This window comes from Hipposideros armiger, unplaced genomic scaffold, assembly GCF_001890085.2.
Source record: "Hipposideros armiger isolate ML-2016 unplaced genomic scaffold, ASM189008v1 scaffold_1618, whole genome shotgun sequence".
NCBI lineage: Eukaryota > Metazoa > Chordata > Mammalia > Chiroptera > Hipposideridae > Hipposideros > Hipposideros armiger.
Genome location: NW_017732968.1, coordinates 17,697 through 34,734, shown reverse-complemented (window position 1 = coordinate 34,734; position 17,038 = coordinate 17,697). Strand labels below are relative to the sequence as shown.

The following is a 17,038-nucleotide window of genomic DNA, read 5'->3' as shown; positions in this document are numbered from 1 at the left end:
CTCATGTGTTGGGGGGTGCAGAATAAGTCACCCCAAGATGTGTCTCTGTGGTATGTGGATTGTTTTGAGCTAAAGGCAACCAAGACCCTGTGGGCTCAAGAGGAACTTCTGCCCTCCTCTTAACTACCTAGAACTTGAATTACGGGCCCTGTCCATAATAACAGATTATCAGAGATAACCTTTCTACCTATTGATAGGGCAGGGAAAACTAATTACTAAACATCTGCTCTTCTCCTTATCCTGCAATGACCCTCTGAAGCCCCAAGGCACCTTACCTCCCCCTTAGCTCAGAATGCTATATACACCTCATTTTAACTTTCTGTCCCTGAACCTCTCCTGTATGTGGGATGTCTCACTCTCTCATGTATGCAGAATTCCCATACATTTGTATGTAATTAAATTGGTCATCTTCTCATGCTAATCTGTCTCATGTTCATTTGATTATTAGACCAGCCAGAAGAAACTGGGGGGCAGAGGAAAGTTTCTTCCTCCCTCACAAACTCATGACTTCCCTAAGTATATTCCTTGGGAGCAAGATGCTAACTAAGCCAAATGACCCATCACACATCTGAACATAAGAAAGGGAGTTTGGCTGTGCAGTAGGAGCAAAGGAAATTAGACATCAAGAAGAATGGCTTAGTAATGACAGTTATGAAATAGGAGACCAAGTCTAAACGTGCTTTCTTTTTTAAAAAGCCAACAAATGATCCCTCTCCCTTGGCTAATACTAGGAGGACAGAGGTTGAAGGAACCTTACAGATTACATGGACGAGCCTCTTCCTGAGGTCCAGTGAGTGAGAAGTCCTGATCCCAACTGGTCAGATCCTAGAAGCCCCTTCGAAGGCTGGGTGGCTGGAAGGGAGTGGGGGAGGAAGGCCCAGTACCAGGCAGCCTCTGCTCCGTAGCTCTGAGAGGGTGGGGAAAACAAACCCTGGCCATCCCTGAGTCTGTAGCCCTTTTGTGTAAGTGCCTGGCAAGGATGACGTGGGCTGTTCCCCTGAGCACAGCTGCAGCATGGCCGGGAGGAGGCAGTCCTGGGAGCCCCGCCCTCCCAGATCCCTCCTCAGGCTTTTTCAGTGGCGGGGACATGCGTCCTGAGGGCCTCCACTTGGCCTGACCCTGCTGCAGGGGCTCTCTGTCTCCAGGGAGCGTGGAGATGGCGGGTTTCCTTAGCTCCTCTCTGTCCAGCTGCCTCCCCAGCCTCCTCCTCCTCCTTCAGTTGTCTTCCAGCTATGCAGGTAAGGTTGATCTTTATTTCTGCCTTAGGGAGACTCCAAGAACAGAAAGGCTAGTTTCCCTGGGCTCACCCCCTTCAATTCATCCTCAAGTTGCTATGCAAATTATCTTTGTGAAACATAGATACGCTGACATTGTCCCTGTCTCAGAAAACCTCAGCGGCTTCCTACAGTCTTCAGAATAGAGCCCTAACTCCATAACATGACCTTAAATCCAGGCTCTCCTTCAACTCATTCTCACCTTTCTGAGGTTTGGGTTTCTCACCTATCACACGGGGATATAACAATAACAGCCTCTTGGAGTTGCTGTCAGGGTTCAGTGAGATTAGGTCCATAACACGTGTAGCGGTGCCTGCCCCACAGTGAGACTCCATCAGTATTTGTTGGATTGTAGTATCTTGTCATGTCTGAGAGTTCTGTTCCTCATTATCAGGCACTGTAAAGTTTTTGTAGAGGTTTCATGAGCTGGGGAGAAATAAAAGAAACAGAAGACAGGATCCCACCTTCAGGGAACCACCTACCAGGAAGCCCAGTCCCTGACCTCCCTCAGGAAATAGTGGCAAGTGTGATGGAGAAGCAGCCTTATCTTCCAGTAGCTCATAGTCTAAGAGACACATTCACGTCAGAAAGAGACTGGGAGTATGTACAGGGCAGGCAGGGTCCAGGAGGCACAGGAGACAGAGCCACCTCCAGGGTGCAAAGTCTCAGAGGAGAAAAGTTTGGGAACAGTGTGGGAAGGAGGACAGAGGGCTGAGAAATGGTGGAGAGAGGCAGCAGTGGAGGAGTGACAAAAGCAACACCCCTAAGGGGAGAGTAGGGACCAATTCAGCCAAGGCTAGATCACATTCCAAGGTGGAGCCTACAGGTAAGGCTGAAGGATCAGGGATGAAGAGATAAAATGGCAGAAAGGTGAGCAGCAACTGTCAAGATGACCACATGCTAGAATGTTCTGTCCAGAGCACTCACCATATCTCTATAACCAGAGACCTTTCATTTATATAAATATTCAAGAAGAAAAACTGAGCTCTTTCCTGGCATAGAATGCCATTTAAAATGTTTATTCAAAACTCCATTTAAAAATCGAGTATCTTCTTCCTTTCCTGTTTTGAAGCAGCCCTTCCCATGGACTGGCTTGTTTGTCAAGGCTCCCTCTGATGCTGTTTCTTTTCTCTGGTGTCTTGGACAGGACAGTTCAGAGTAATAGGACCAGGGCACCCTATCCGGGCTCTGGTGGGGGATGAAGTGGAATTGCCATGTCGCATCTCTCCTGGAAGGAATGCTACAGGCATGGAGGTGGGATGGTACCGGCCACCCTTCTCTCGGGTGGTTCATCTCTACCGAAATGGCAAGGACCAAGATGGAGAGCAGGCGCCTGAGTATCGGGGCCGGACCGAGCTGCTGAAAGGGGCCATTGGTGAGGGGAAGGTGACCCTCAGGATCAGGAATGTAAGGTTCTCAGATGAAGGAGGATTCACCTGCTTCTTCCGAGATCATTCTTATCAAGAGGAGGCAGCAATGGAACTGAAAGTGGAAGGTGAGTAGTACCATGTAACACTGGGTATCATCCGTTGGGTGACCAGGACCTCCCTTTGAGATTTTAATCATTGTCTTACTTAAATGAGATCCTCCAACCCAAACATCTCACTCCTGGGAATCCATTCCACAGAAGTACGCGCATCAGTAGGTACGCACCCGCACATGTCTGCTGCATCATTATTTAGAGTGGGAAAGGACCAGAACCAAGGCAATACCTGTGAGTAGGGATGTGACTGAATACATGTTGTGATGCCTGCCGGGAATGTCATGCAGCCATTAAAAAGGCTGTTTTAAGGGGCTGGCCGAGTGGCTCAGTTGGTTAAGAGCTCGCTCAAGAGTGCGAGCTCTGAGCAACAGCGGTTCAATGCCCGGCCCGAGCTGAGTTGCCACTGAACTGCCAACAGGTTGGCTCAGCTAAAAAATAAAATAAAATAAAAAATAAAAATAAAAAAGGCTGTTTTAGGGCTATAGCGATGGCTTGAAGGCATTTTACAACGTATTGTTGAGTGATAAAAGCAAGCTACACAATGTAGGGAAAACAAAACCCTATGTTTGTGAATATATTATATATACCGGGGGTGCCAAAAAAATGTATACACATGACTTATATTCATCGTTTGTTATCGGTGTATATTATTACAATTTTAATAGTTTTTTCCTTTCTTAAAATGTGTATACATTTTTGGCACCCTCTGTGTGTGTGTGTGTGTGTGTGTGTGTGTGTGTATCTCAGAGAAAAGTACAAAAAGAGATCCTTAGGAAAGTTAGTATGGTTCTCTTTGGGGGAAGAGGAGAAAGGAAAGAGTATGGGGTGTGATTCAACCAAAGAAAATCAAAGGTCATAATTATCCTTAGGATTTTGTTCATCCATTCATATAAAAGTATGTATAACATGTACATGTGTGGGTACAGATAGAGAAAATTTTCAGAAAAAAATTTTAAGAAATAAAATAGAAAAAATGATAAGTGGAGACAGCAAAATCCAAAATAATCAATTTTTGATTAGTTTGTACTACTAGAGGGGAATATGAATAACCTGCAAGTTAATCAAAGTATCTATGTGGGCTTTTTTCCAAGAGTCAAGCTGATCAAATCTGATATGTTTGTTTTATTAGATGAGACACATTATTGAGAAATATACTCCTGGTACATATGGCCCAAGTGAATAAATAAGTAAAACAAATGTCTGAATATAATCACAGAAATAAAGAGATGTCACCTGTAGATTTTACTTCCACCACTTCCTTTCTCCGGGGTTTCATTTTCAGTATGTTTTGTGAATAGATGACTTTGGAATTTTTTGTTTGTTTGTTTTACCCCAGGATGATTAAGATGTGGACAAGTTGAAGTGGATAGAGGGGAGCTTTGAAAGCTAATTGCTGTTAAATGGAAGAACAAAGTTGTTCTGAGGCCCTGAGCCTCAGGTCCTTTCCCTTTCCCTCCTTCCCTCTCCCCACCTGCAGCAACACAGCAGACAATCCATCACTTTTGTATCTCCATGGAGACTATTGTGGGCTGGGACCAGCAGGTGGCATTGTATGCAGGATAACAAAGCACTGTTTCTAGACAGATTGCAGGGATGTGAAAATAGCTTTGTGTGTCAAAGAAATGCAGTGACTGTATTATGGCAAGTTTCAGATGACATTACCTCCCTTCCTTCTCAAAAACGTCTTGTCTCCTGACTTCATTTTTTTCTTGTCATTTTTATGATTTTATTAGTAGTTAGTTGTCTCTAATCCTTTTTTAAACTCTTCATTATGGAAGTTTAAAACATATACAGAAGTAGAGAGAATAATAACAATGAGCTTCCAAATGCCCATCACTGCTTGCAACAAATATCAACCAAAAGACGACCAGTTTCACCTGACCCCACTCATTACCGCCCTACCCAACAGAACTACTGAGACAAAGCCTAGGCAGCATTACCATTTCATCACTAAATCCTCAAGAATGAACCACTCAAATATAAAAATGCTTAAAAAATTATAACCACAATATTACATCCTATCTTTAAAAATTAACAAAAATTCCTTTAAAAAAAAAGATTTTATTGGGGAATTCAGGGAGAGGAACAGTGTGGGGGAAGGGGACCAGCCAAGCTGTTCTTCAATCTTCATTGTGGAGGGCGGCAGTCACCATCTGGCTGCCCGTCGGCAGTTCATGGCCTCTAAGCTCAAGGTGCTGTGTTCTATCTTAGTTGCAGGTAGGAGTAGCAACCATCCCATGCGGGAGTCAAACCAGTGGCCTCGTTGTTAAGAGCGCACGCTCTATCCACTCAGCCATCTGGCCAGCAGCTCAGTGTGCCGAGTTCAGTCTTTAGTTGCGGTTGGGCATAGCCACCATCGAACAGGCAATCTTGTTACACCAGCTGAGCCATCCTGCCACCTGTTGGCAACTCGGGCGCAGCGTCACTGGCCCATGTGGGAATCGAACCAGCAATCCTGTTGCTCAGAGCTCACGCTCTTAAGACAACTCTTAACCAACTGAGCCACTCGGCTGGCCCCCAAAATTCCTTAATGTCAATAATATCCAGTCTGTGTTCAAATTTTCCTGGCTGTTTCATAGGTACATTTTTACAACTGGTTTGATTGAATTGGATGCAAACAAGATGCACACGTTGGTGTTTGCCCTGTGCGTTTCCCAGTCTAGATTTTGAGGATTTCATCCCCTGTTGTTTCACACAGGGCTCCATACCCCGTATCTCCCATAAACTGATAGATTAGAGATGCACGATCAGATTCAGGTTTGATTTATTTTGCCAAGCATACTTCCCAGATAATGCTACATTCTTATTGCTTTACATCAGAAGGCTCATAATGTCTCCTGCTCTTTTTTGTGATTCTAAGCCTTTGTTAAAGTACAAAAGTGCAAAAAAAACAAACAAAAATAACCACCCACAAACCTGAAGTATCTACTTGCTAAATCATGTTGCTACAGGTAAATTCCAATAAGAAATTGAAAGTAGAGTTTGCTGCATTTTTCTATGACTAATCCTAAGAAACCCCCCTGGACCGGTTCATGTCGCTTGCTGACTTAATCCTTACCCTTGATGGCAATGTGTTTATCTCCCCCCTAAAACAGAGAACAAGATAAAAGGGGCTCGACCGCAGCATGGCGCACTGAGATCAGACAGGCCGAGTTTGGGGGCAGGAGGAGCAGACCCTAGGAAGGGAAACGGGTGGGCACCGGGGAGCCGAATCCCGCCCTCATTACCCACCCCTCTCCACATGCACTGTTACCAAATTCTAGGGTCCTCCTTTCTCAAAAGCTCCAGAAAAGGGGTTCTTAACCCTTTTGTGTGTCACGCATCCCTTTTGTGGACTGTTGAAGCTGATGGACCCTTCTTAGAAGGATGTTTTAAATGCATGAAACATATTTGTGCTGAAATAATTACCAAAATATTAAAATAACAAAACATGGGGTGGCCCTGATAATTACTGTAATTTCAAAATAGTGACGAACGTTAATGATATTTTGAGATTTCTGCAACAACTCAATGTGATATGAAAATATTTGTGGTTTTTATTGACGACAAAGTCACAGGTTCTATTCATATTGTTGTGGTGCGTTGCCTACAAACATAATCGAAAGAAACGTTAAATTTCAGTTTAAAGGTTACTGAAAATAAATACGTACCTTTTCCTCTGAGTTCCCAGACCCCTTGACTTCTGCACCTCCACTGCTGTCCTACTTCAAGCTCCTGTGGCTTTTTACTTTCACTACCACCAAGGCCTCTTAACTGACGTCCCTCAGGATGTCCTCCAGTCCTGCAGCCAGTAAATCAGATCTCGTCGCTCCTCAGCTTGGAATCTGGCAGTGTACCCCTGTGGCCTTGGGGATCAGGTCCCTTAGCTGGTTCTCAAAGTTCCCCAAGAGCAGCCCCAAACCTAACCTCAAATCCTGTTCTAAATCTCCAGCCCCTTAGAAACCCCACTGTTCCCTCAAGGCTGAGCTCAGGTGTGAATTCCGTGTTATCTTCTTTGAATCTCGGTGATATCCGCTCCTTTATTCAGCCTGATGTACTGAGGCCCCGGCACCGCGCTGGGTGGACACAAGGGGGCGCTGCCGGTTCTGTCTTTCAGATCCGTTCTACTGGGTCAGCCCCGGCGTGCTGGCTGTCATCGCGGTCCTGCCTGTGCTGCTTCTGCAGGTGTCCGTGGGCCTCGTCTTCCTCTGCCTGCAGCACCGACTGAGAGGTACAGACTGAGGGGGCAGCCGGGGATCCTGCCCGAACTGAGCTGGCCTTTTAGGGCCAGGTCGGCTAACATTTTTTTTTTTGAGTGCCTTCTGGGCTCAGAATTCCATAATGTCAAGTTTCACACGGTACCAAATGCTTTCATATGGATAATAGGACCTTGCATCTCCTTGAGGGAGGGTGGCAAGTAATCTCCTTGAGGGAGGGTGGCAAGTAACAGCCCCATTTTACAGAGGCAGCAACTACGGCCTGGAGTGGCTCTGTGATTTACTCAGCCTGACAGCTTGGAAGTGGCAGAGCGCACGCCTAAACCCCCTTTTGGCCCCAGTACCCCACCTAGCAGTGTCACACAACTGTGCGAGAGTGGGCTTCAGAGTCAGACAGGTCTAGGCTGTCAGGTTTAAATAAAAATACCGTAAGTAAAAGTCCCTACCACGTCACTGGTCTTCGTTTCCACCTTCGTTCCATTCAACACTAAGGACTCGGGTTCGGCTGTCGAGGAAGCTCCTCTTTTGTGCCCAGAGCTTCCATTCTGAGCCTTCTACCCCCCACCAGGTGTTCTCAAGGCCAAAGCACTCAGGACCTTTAATTCTTCTCTTCCCCCTCCCGCTCCTAAGAAGATAAAGCAGCAAGGAGGGCTTGCAGTGAGGGCGGATGTTGCTGGCATCAACAATGGGGTCTTTTTTCTCCCCTTGAATTCATCCCAGAAACTCAGTTATCTACTCCTCCCATATGGAAAAAGCCTTTAGTCTACATGGCTGAGCAGAAAGAACCTGATTAGGGAGTTAGGCAACCTGGGTTTGAATGCAACTAGAACTCTCCAAGCCTCAGTTGCCTCACCTGTCAGGTAGATGACATCCTCCCTCCTAAATTCTGTTATGTAAAGTGCCAGGTACTGCTCAACTAAACGTTTAGTTCCTCCCTTCCTCATTCAGATGGGAAGTGGCTTTACACTTGCAAAGTGACAACCCAGCAGGGGGGAGTGACAATGTGAACTGAGAACCACCCAAGGAAAGGATCAAAGAGCAGTGGGGAAGGTAATAAAACCTTGTTTGTTTGAGGCATCGCTGTCTTCCCTGTTCTCCACATTTTTTATTCCCACTATTTATCCCAGACAATAGCCAGGGAAAGAGCCTCAACTCTTGGCTCCAAATCCAGTGCTCTTTCCACTCAAAGGATGCTCCCGGGCTGGGCAGAAACCTGCACAAAGGCCCAGGGCCCTGGGTGTGGAAATGCCCATCTAATGACAGAGCAGGAACTAAAAATGTTGCTTTTTCTATTTTAGGAAAACTTCGAGCAGAGATAGGTGAGTTCCAGGCACATTCCTTCCTCAATCCCGCCCTTCTGGTCTCTGCAGAACTGAAAGTCATTTTCCTAGACCACAGTTCGCCTTTGTCCCAATACCTTGTGTTCCCTTTGGGCAGGAAATGCACTATTTAAAACTCTCAAAGCAGCTGAGAACTGCAGATCTCATTCCTCCTCCCTGCGGTCAGCCAGGATAGACACAATTTTAAGTGATTAAATAACAAAAGCTCAGAGAAGGAGCAAGTATCGCCTTGGAGTGCCTGCTAAGCCCCTCTCCATTTGTTCCTCTTTCAGAGAATCTCCACAGGACTTTTGGTAAGTGCTTGGGTACAGGTCCTCCCGTCATCTTGGTGTTTCACTGTGGAAATCAAGGCCCCTGGCTCCTGGTTGTTTTCTCCCTCTCTTTTTCTTTCTTTGAATAAGTCACCTGCATCTAGAATCGGTAAGATAATAGCAAATAGATACACTACACTTTTGTGTCAGGCACTAAACTAACAGCTTTACCTGTTAACTCATCACAAGCACTGTAGACACCTTATTTCTTTTCAGGAAATACAAAGGGAAGGTAAACAGACCCTTTGCACAAATATTTGATGTCTAGCTGGGGAGGTGATGCATACACATGGATTAACTGGAGAGCCAAGTACATATATATCATCAACTGAACACATGGTGGCGTTTTCATGAGTGCACCAGTAACTATACATGACTAATCAGGGAAGGCTTCTTGGAGGAAGAGTGAAGACTCCAAGCCCCACTAGCATGTCATTTGGGTCTAACAACTTGTCATTTCAGAATACAGATAAACATAGGCAATATTTTAAGATTTCTGCAACACGTTAAAAAACACTATATGGAGAGGGCTATGTGGGGCATAAAGGAGAGCACCATTAATCCTGTTTGTTCTGTGCTGAACGGTTCAGATCCCCACTTTCTGAGGGTGCCCTGCTGGAAGATAACCCTGTTTGTAATTGTGCCGGTTATCGGACCCCTAGTTGCCTTGATCATCTGCTACAACTGGCTCCATCGAAGACTAGCAGGTACAGTGGTGGGGCAGCAAACAGGACCAGCGAGCAGTGAAGACCAAGTCAGGCCTGAGTGGCAGACAGAAAGATGACCCAGGGCTCCCAATTTGGGGAGCAGGGGGTTCCTTCCTCCTCTGTCCCTTTGGCCAACCCCAAGCTCCTCAGCCATGAAAAGAACCACTTACTGACATCTGTGGGGTCCCTTAGTGAAAAGGGAGGGGTGGCTTCCTGGAATCTGCCCAGGGAGGCGGTGGGAATGAGCCAGTCAGCTTCCACCAATCATCTATTTCTCTTTGTTTTCAGGGCAATTTCTTGAAGAGCTAAGTAAGTTTTCTCCTCCCTCTTGTAAGCTGAGAACAAAACAACAGGGAAGCGGCAAGAGAAAGAGGGGGGCTGGAGAGGGATGGAAGCCAGAGGAAAGGAGGGGCTGGCTGCATGGGTGGAGGAAGGAATTCTGAGGCAGGAGCTGACGCCAGCTTTCCAGGTGGTAGGGAAGGGGGGGCACTCCCACCTGCTGCCTGATTTGTTGCACCTTCAGTGCGCCTGTGGCAAAACCCCAGCCCGGTGACTCTCTCCCCTTCCCTATGGCAGCTTCCTGTGCCTCGCCTCCAAGACCAACCCTGAGGCAGGCATGCAGACAGGAGGATCCTAGCGGACTTTTCCTCTCCCTGGTTTAATGGTTTCATGACAGAAACTGACAGCCTTTTCAAGTTATTTTCTCCTTCTAGGAAACCCCTTCTGAGTGACGCTGCATCTTGGCATAAGTGGAGAGCCTGGTTGGTCCAAGGATTGGTCCTTGTGGATGTCGCATTCATCAAGCTGCACACTCACTGGCCTCTGTGCTGGGGGAACATTCCCATTTGCACTTCCAGGACCACTCAATCTAAATTCCAAATAAGATTGATTTCTCTTCTTCTGTCAACTACCTTTCCCCAGCTCTTTCCATTTTTGTTACCTACGTCTTTCCAACTCCTCTATCTGGAAGCCTTCCCCCTTCTGTTCTTCACCAGGACACCTGTGCTGGACAGTAACGCACAGGATGGTCCACCATGAGCTGAAGACCAGGGACCTCGGGGCAACCTGCAGCATGCCAACTTTGCAAATGATTATTTCTTCCAAGAACTCAGGCCCAATGGGCAGAGCTGAGGTGTGGAGGGTGGAAGGGAAAGAACAAGATAAGTCCAAGACATCAAAGACAGCGAGGTGAACTGCAGTGAGGACCTGGGAGAAGCCCACAGAATGCTGGCCAGAGCTCCATCTCGCCCGGGCAGCCTACAGAGGAGCTAAGGAAGGAGAGGACACAAGCGGGCCACGCACCGCTTTAGAATCTTCCCTTGTACTCCCACGACTTGTACAGATGGGTCCCTCAGACGCCTTCCCCCCTTTCATCCTTTTTCTCCTGTTTTCATACCAACAGAGTATCCACTGATTCAGCAATTACTTCGTGATGGTTTGAGACACAAAGAAACAAGCTAGGTGCTAATTAATAATACAAGTTTCCATGTGCCACTTCTTGTTCGTTTTCCTTTCTGTATTTCCTTATTCCCATTAGCTCTCTTCCCCTACCTACCCCAGGCTCCTTATCCTGGAGATCAGTCCTCAGGAAAACCAAACACAAAGGAAGACCTCAGCCAGAAAGAGCATTTATTTATCTTCCAAGACCCTCCCTGTCCGGTTTGCTTTTCCCGCCCTGCATGCCTTCTTCCTCCCTTTCCCCCACTCTCCTGGGGGCAAGGATCCTAGGAGACCCACCCCCTTCCCTGCCATGGGGGCGGCATTGTGAAAGAGGCCAAGCCACTGGCCCAGGATGGCCCAGCACTTCTGAGGACTGTCCCGGCACAGCCTCCTGCCTTTATAGGTCCCCCAGTGACCCACGAGATCCTCCTTCTCCTCAAAGTAGAGGTCGCAGACAGGGCAACGGTAGGCCTTCTGCTTCCAGTGAGCCTGCTGCTGGTGCCTGACCAGCCCAGAGAACGAGCTGAAGGACTTGCCACAGCGGAAGCAGCCATTTGACTGCTCTGTGAGGTGGGCCTTCTGGTGCCTGGAGAGGTGGGTCTTCTTACTAAAAGTCAAGGGACAATAAAGGCAAGAGAAGACCTTGAGTCTTGAAGGCTTTGGTAGGTAAGACTTGGACCTGGAATCCAGGCAGCGGGCTCCAGGGTTGGCTGCCTGGGTCCTGGTCACAGGCCCTGTGGTTCTAATAACTGGTGCCTGGTTCCTATCTATTGATGACTGTATGGGAGCTCTAGGACCCCTGGTTCTAAATATGGGTTCTTGGGCCCTGGCCACTGGTGCATGGCTCCCAGCTGCGAGCCCCTGGCTCCTGACGGTGGGTTCCTGGATTCCAGCCGTGGTGCCTGTAATCCTCACATGCTTCTGGTTTCCAGCCACTGGATGCTGGTTTTGGTGTATCTTCTGGTGGCGTCTGAGCTCAGACTGGTCCCGGAAGCTCTTCCCACAGAAGGGGCATGAATGGGGCCGGTAACCCAGGTGGACACGGCGGTGACGGCTCAGTCCAGAAGCATCACAGTAGGTCTTGTCACAGAGTGAGCAACAGAAAGGCCTCTCCCCCAGATGCATGCGTTTGTGGTAGCTGAGGGCCTTGGGGTTCCGAAATGACTTTCCACACTGGCTGCAGCTGTCAGTCTGCTTAGGATTGTGAACAAACTGGTGGCTATGAAGGTTGGAGCGCTTGTTGAAACACCTGCCACAGGTGTGGCAGGAAAAGAGGGGCCCAGACCAGGATGCTGGGAACAATGGAGTCCTGCCCATGTACCCAGCTGGAGCAGAGGTCAGGCCTGATCCTCTGCAAGCAAGGGAGACCTTGTCACCACTAGTCCCCTCATGTCTCAAATCCTGACGGTGCCCTTGAAGTTCCTCCTTATTGCCTCCTACAATGAATGAGGAAGAATAACACAAGAGTCACCATGAGAACCCTAACTCTCCATTCAGTCCAAGCTCCCCCCTTTCTATCCTCACTCTCCCAGCCAACACATTCATCCTCACTCTTGGACCTCATGGGCTAGAGTTAATAATAAACTTTTGGGTTTTTCAAATTAAAAGCAAATAAAAATCTAACTGGAATCCTTCAACAATTAAAATTTTAACCTATAACCACAGTTTTTGAAATCTATTTCTTCTCATTTTCAGTATTGCTCACACTCCCTCAGATAGTCCACTGATACCCACAGATGACCTCATAATATATCATGCAAATTAGTACACTTGAGTGAAAGTGCTACTAACAATCAATCTAGGATGCCAAGTGTAGACCAGGACTGTCCTGGCCATCCAGGATGTGTGGTCAGCCTGGCCTTCCCTTTCTCTCAAGTCCTTATTCTACTTTAAGGAACAAGTGTCCCTTCAACTCAGCATCAAGTTCATCCCCTTCTTTTCCTTTTTCCTTAGAAAAGACTTTTTCATCGAAAAAGGACAACTGACATAAGCAACCTACAATCCCTAGAAACTGGAGCTACTCCCTTGTCCTAATGGCTTATATATTCATCCTCTTGAAGCCGAGGGACTCGAGCAGATATCTCAAGGTCTCCTCCAGCTCCAAGTCTGACCAGGCTGGGAGGATACGGGCTAGGAGATAATCTACAGAGCCCTGACCCTCTTAGGCAGTTTCCCATCCTTCCTCTGTCCTTTGTAATTCTTACCTGAAGGGAGGCCTTCTATGTCTGGGTTATGGAGCCCTGCTCTCCACTGTTTCTCTTCTTGTTCAAGCTTAGTGATCAGATCTGGATTAGACAAAAAGAGTCTAGCTGGAGAGTGGGAAGAAGAGAATGAATTGAGGTCCCCGGCTGGGTCCCTTCATAATAGATGGGGACAACCAGATATCTTCTTTCGTATCCTTGGTTTAAGAACCATAATCTGGGACATATAGATGCAGGGAGGGGACACTCAAAAGACTAGCTCCTCACTAAGTGCCTGGTACATAACAGGAGAGACTCAGCAAATACTGATTGGGTGAGTAGGCAAATTTGCATGTTTTGAGTACACTGTCATCATGTTACAAGTGTTATCTTTGCCTTCAGGCAGGCTTTCATTTCTTTTCCTTTTACTCTGAGCTTAGTGACCCAGATCTTTCACACCTGAAAACCAAGGGTCAGTAAAGCTGCTTGTGAGCTAATCTACCTGCTCAGGGAAACCAGAGGTCATAAGGTCTTGGGATAGGGGGCTTGCTGAGGGAACCCCAGCCTCTTACCCACAGACACCAGGTTTTTGAAGGTCTCTGACATAACATCCTGGTAGAAGACCCTCTGACTGGCATCTAGACAGTTCCACTCTTCCTGGGTGAAATTTACTGCCACATCCTCAAAAGTGACTGGCATCTGGAAAAGCAGGAGAGACAGAGAGCCTGTATACATACAGGGACAGACATCCAAGCTCAAGGTTCAGAAAACTAAGAGAAGAATCAAACGATGGAAGTAGGGGAGGAATATGAAAAGACAAGCACAAAGCCAACAACTGTGATGTATAGAAAGGAATGGAAGGATGGAGAGGAGGGAAGGAAAATACAGGAGAAAAGGGAGGGCTATACTGAATATAAATAGGAGGGGAAGCAAAAGAAAAAAGGCTGTCAGTCTGATGAATTTAGGAGGTACTCCATGAAGGACGTAGGGTGGAGCAGGAGACTGAGAAGCCCTGCAGCCCACTTTCCTGGGTGTTGTTCACCTGGAAACAGTCTGAGATCCCATCTGACCTGCAGACAGGGGAACAGATGAAAGAGCTCCTGGAGTCTAGGACCCAGTCCCTCCCTCTCTCTAGCTTGGTCTCCTCACCTTCATCCAGGCCTTCCACCAGCACTCTTTCCTCACAGCTTCCTGCTGGGCCTCCTGGTCCATGCAAGGGAGCAGCTTCTTTACAGGTTCGATGGGCTTCAGCTGGCCAAACACCTTCTCTTCCATGGCGTCTCTTCCTAGCTTGATCCACTCCTGGCCTGGCCTCCAGGACTGACTGGATGCCTTCCTGCGGCTCTCTACCTCCCAGTAACTGAGCAAGTGGTTGGGGGCGGGGGGGGGGTTCCAAAGTCCCCAGGGTTTGACGTGGCTTCCTGTGACAAATGTATCTGCTCCAAGGGGCTGTCCTCCTTTTCTGTTCTCCGTCCAAATTCTCCTCTTTTACAACTGAGAACACCTTTGGTTCCCTAAAAGCCTAGGCTACAGAGTTCAGGAACCCGGTCATCCCAGGTTCAGTTGCCATTGTCCAGGAATGCCAGGTTGGGGCTATGAAGGCATCTGCCTTCAGTTTCACCCTGCGTGTAACCACTGGCTGGTGCTCACCTCTAGGAACCTAAGGTCAAAGAGAGAAAAACACATCAGCAAGAGGGGGAGTGAGGAACAACAGGTCCCCTATTTAGTGAAGGAATTCCAAAAGTTAGTGAACTCCTGCTCTGTGCCATGTGATCCCCTCAGCACTGTCCTGTCAGGAAACAGTTACGAGCCTCTTTTTAACTAACTTAAAATGCAGAGACGCTAAGTTGCTCAAGGATACTCTTGGTCCACAGCAGAACCACTGTTCAAAGCCCAGACTCTGTACCACTGAGGACATGATTTCCACTGTCTCAAAGCACTTTCTAGAGCAGCATTCTGGACAGAAAGTGTGTACCCGAGTAACCAGCCCAGGACCTGTCACAAAGCACTTTACACAATTCTCTTCATTCTGATCTGGTTTCATTGGAAAATGAGATTAAAGGAGATACTCTCTAAGATCCCATCTAGGAGCAACAAATATACAATTCTGTGGGTTTTTAATATATACAGTTCCTTGTAAAAAAAAATAAATAAAAGTGATAACAACCCAACAGCAAACACTTATTCAAGGCTTACACGAGCCCAGCAGTGGGGCTGCCTGCGCACGAGCAAATGTCCTACTCCGAAGCAACGAGGCTGATCTCCTGCTCTTCTTGCTGATAGCCACTCACTCCACTTCTTCTCCCTCTTGAGATGGAATGAGAAGAATAAAGACATAAAAACCTGTTGACTTTTTTTCTTTCACTTTTTTGGACAGGGGATGAATTGAAAATTCCAGCAAGGAAAAGGGCATTTGGCAATGGAGTTAAATGGAGAGCTAAAAAAAAAAGTTGACATGAAAGGTGCATTCTTGGGATCAGAAGTTGAGTCCCTCCCTCCCTTCCTTCCTTTCCTTCTAAACTATTCACAATCATTCTGTGAGGTGTGCAGGGTTGGCTTATTTTCCTACTCTCCAGAGGAACACAATAAAGGTAACATTTCCAAACAGCATCAATAATAGTATCCTCAAGGCGCTGGCTTTCCTGTTCTCTGGCACGAAAGACCCACTTCTGTCACTAGTCCTCAAAACAGCATTTGCCGGGAGTTGGTAGAAAGAGGCCTCAGGTCGATTCTAAACTACAATAGCTCTGGATTGGGGAGGGAGCATGGCTGTGGGGACTGAACGCCTGCCGGGCACTTCTGTCTCCCACAGTCGTGGAGCTCAACCCTGCTGGCGGCCTGGTGTAGGGAGGCAGGGAGTCTTACCTGGTCCGGGGCTTGTCCCTGCCCTGCCAGAATGTAAATCCCCCGAGGGAATGTGTCACCCGCCATCTTCCAGTCCTCTTGGGTCCAACCCAATCTCTCTCTAACCCCAAACCGGTCAATGGTTTCCCACAGCAGTTCTGAGAACGAGTGGGATCCGCCCTGGCCGCCGCCACCCGGGCGCTCCACCACTCGAGTTTTCTGCCCTTCAGCCAAGCAAAACGGCGCTTGGTCTCTCGCCCCTCTCGGCCCAGTTTCTCCAGGACAGTTTCCAGCTGCTTGCCGAGCCCTGCCGCCCGACCTCGGCCCGGTGGGTGCTGGCCCGGCCGCAGCGCTCATCACGTGCCGCCGCGCGCCCAGCTCCCGCACCCCGCCCTGCAGGCCTCCGCCCTCAGGAACCATGGCGGTTGTGCTCACCTTTGCGCAGCACATCAGGCGCTTGTAAACCCCCACTGGATGGGGTGTCTGTGCTCAAAATGGCCCCACTGACGGGGACGGCATTGCCCGACGCGGGTCTGCCTCCCGAAATTTCCTTTCTGAGATCCCGACTTTCTCAACAAGTGCCAGGAGCCCCTCCTCGGCGCCGAGTCCCCAACATGGCCAGAGCGGTCGGAGCACCGGGCCACGCCCCTGACTAACCCAGGTAGACCCGAGGGGCCCCAGCTCCTCCAAGATCAGAACACAATGCTCTCTCCTCGCCTGCGGAGATCACGGGCGGAAGAGTATGGGAATGACACGCTCTTTTGGGACAGACACGCTCCATTAGCCCAGACCACCGCGAGCTCTACTCCCCTCTGCCCTACTCACCCGCGGCGAAGACTTCGGGGCGCAGGGTTTCCCGGGGGCCTGCGGCGAGCCAGCTCCACCCCAGGGCACTCCTTCCCGGGCCGTAGGCGAGAGGCTCCCACAACCTGCCCGGGCCCGCTCCCTCTCAGCCCTCCAGCCCACCGCGTCAGCTGCCGGGTGACTCAGCTGAGGCTGTACGCCCGCCAGCGTCAAGTGCTGACAATATAAGACGCCTGAAGGGAAGAGGGCGGAGGGAAGGGACCCGCCCCGCCCCCAACCCACCCCTCCAACCAATTGTAACCGCTGGTGCCACCTAGCGCTAGGATCTTTCCTTATTCCCAGTCTTCATTTACTCTTGGAAAAAGGATTCAATTTTAAATTGAAACCTCTGATAAAAGCACACAACCACCAACCACTATCACCTAGAGCCCAAAGGACAAAAACGAGACCCTCACAGGC

General features: G+C 48.5%; 2 protein-coding genes across 8 annotated transcripts; one reads left to right on the top strand and one right to left on the bottom strand.

The window, feature by feature from the left end:
* Nucleotides 1-757: 757 nt before the first annotated feature.
* On the top strand, nucleotides 758-10,805 carry MOG (myelin oligodendrocyte glycoprotein). Of its 6 annotated transcripts, XM_019634385.1 has the most exons (8): nucleotides 763-1,238; nucleotides 2,422-2,769; nucleotides 6,854-6,967; nucleotides 8,252-8,272; nucleotides 8,566-8,586; nucleotides 9,195-9,311; nucleotides 9,600-9,620; nucleotides 10,025-10,805. In XM_019634385.1, the coding sequence occupies exons 1-8, from the start codon at nucleotides 1,157-1,159 to the stop codon at nucleotides 10,036-10,038; spliced, it is 738 nt and encodes a 245-aa protein (XP_019489930.1). In that variant the 5' UTR covers nucleotides 763-1,156; the 3' UTR covers nucleotides 10,039-10,805. The 6 variants fall into 6 exon arrangements, 5 of the variants coding, with proteins under 5 accessions (XP_019489928.1, XP_019489929.1, XP_019489930.1 ...); XM_019634383.1 differs by having other exon boundaries at nucleotides 758-1,238; nucleotides 9,600-10,805; XM_019634386.1 differs by lacking the exon at nucleotides 9,195-9,311.
* A 118-nt stretch (nucleotides 10,806-10,923) lies between these two features.
* On the bottom strand, nucleotides 10,924-16,824 carry ZFP57 (ZFP57 zinc finger protein). Of its 2 annotated transcripts, XM_019634381.1 has the most exons (6): nucleotides 16,601-16,824; nucleotides 15,128-15,238; nucleotides 14,081-14,591; nucleotides 13,504-13,630; nucleotides 12,956-13,060; nucleotides 10,924-12,187 (listed from the first exon to the last, which is right to left on the bottom strand). In XM_019634381.1, the coding sequence occupies exons 3-6, from the start codon at nucleotides 14,204-14,206 to the stop codon at nucleotides 10,941-10,943; spliced, it is 1,605 nt and encodes a 534-aa protein (XP_019489926.1). In that variant the 5' UTR covers nucleotides 14,207-14,591; nucleotides 15,128-15,238; nucleotides 16,601-16,824; the 3' UTR covers nucleotides 10,924-10,940. The 2 variants fall into 2 exon arrangements, with proteins under 2 accessions (XP_019489926.1, XP_019489927.1); XM_019634382.1 differs by lacking the exons at nucleotides 15,128-15,238; nucleotides 16,601-16,824 and having other exon boundaries at nucleotides 13,504-14,001; nucleotides 14,081-14,174.
* Between the last annotated feature and the right edge of the window lie 214 nt (nucleotides 16,825-17,038).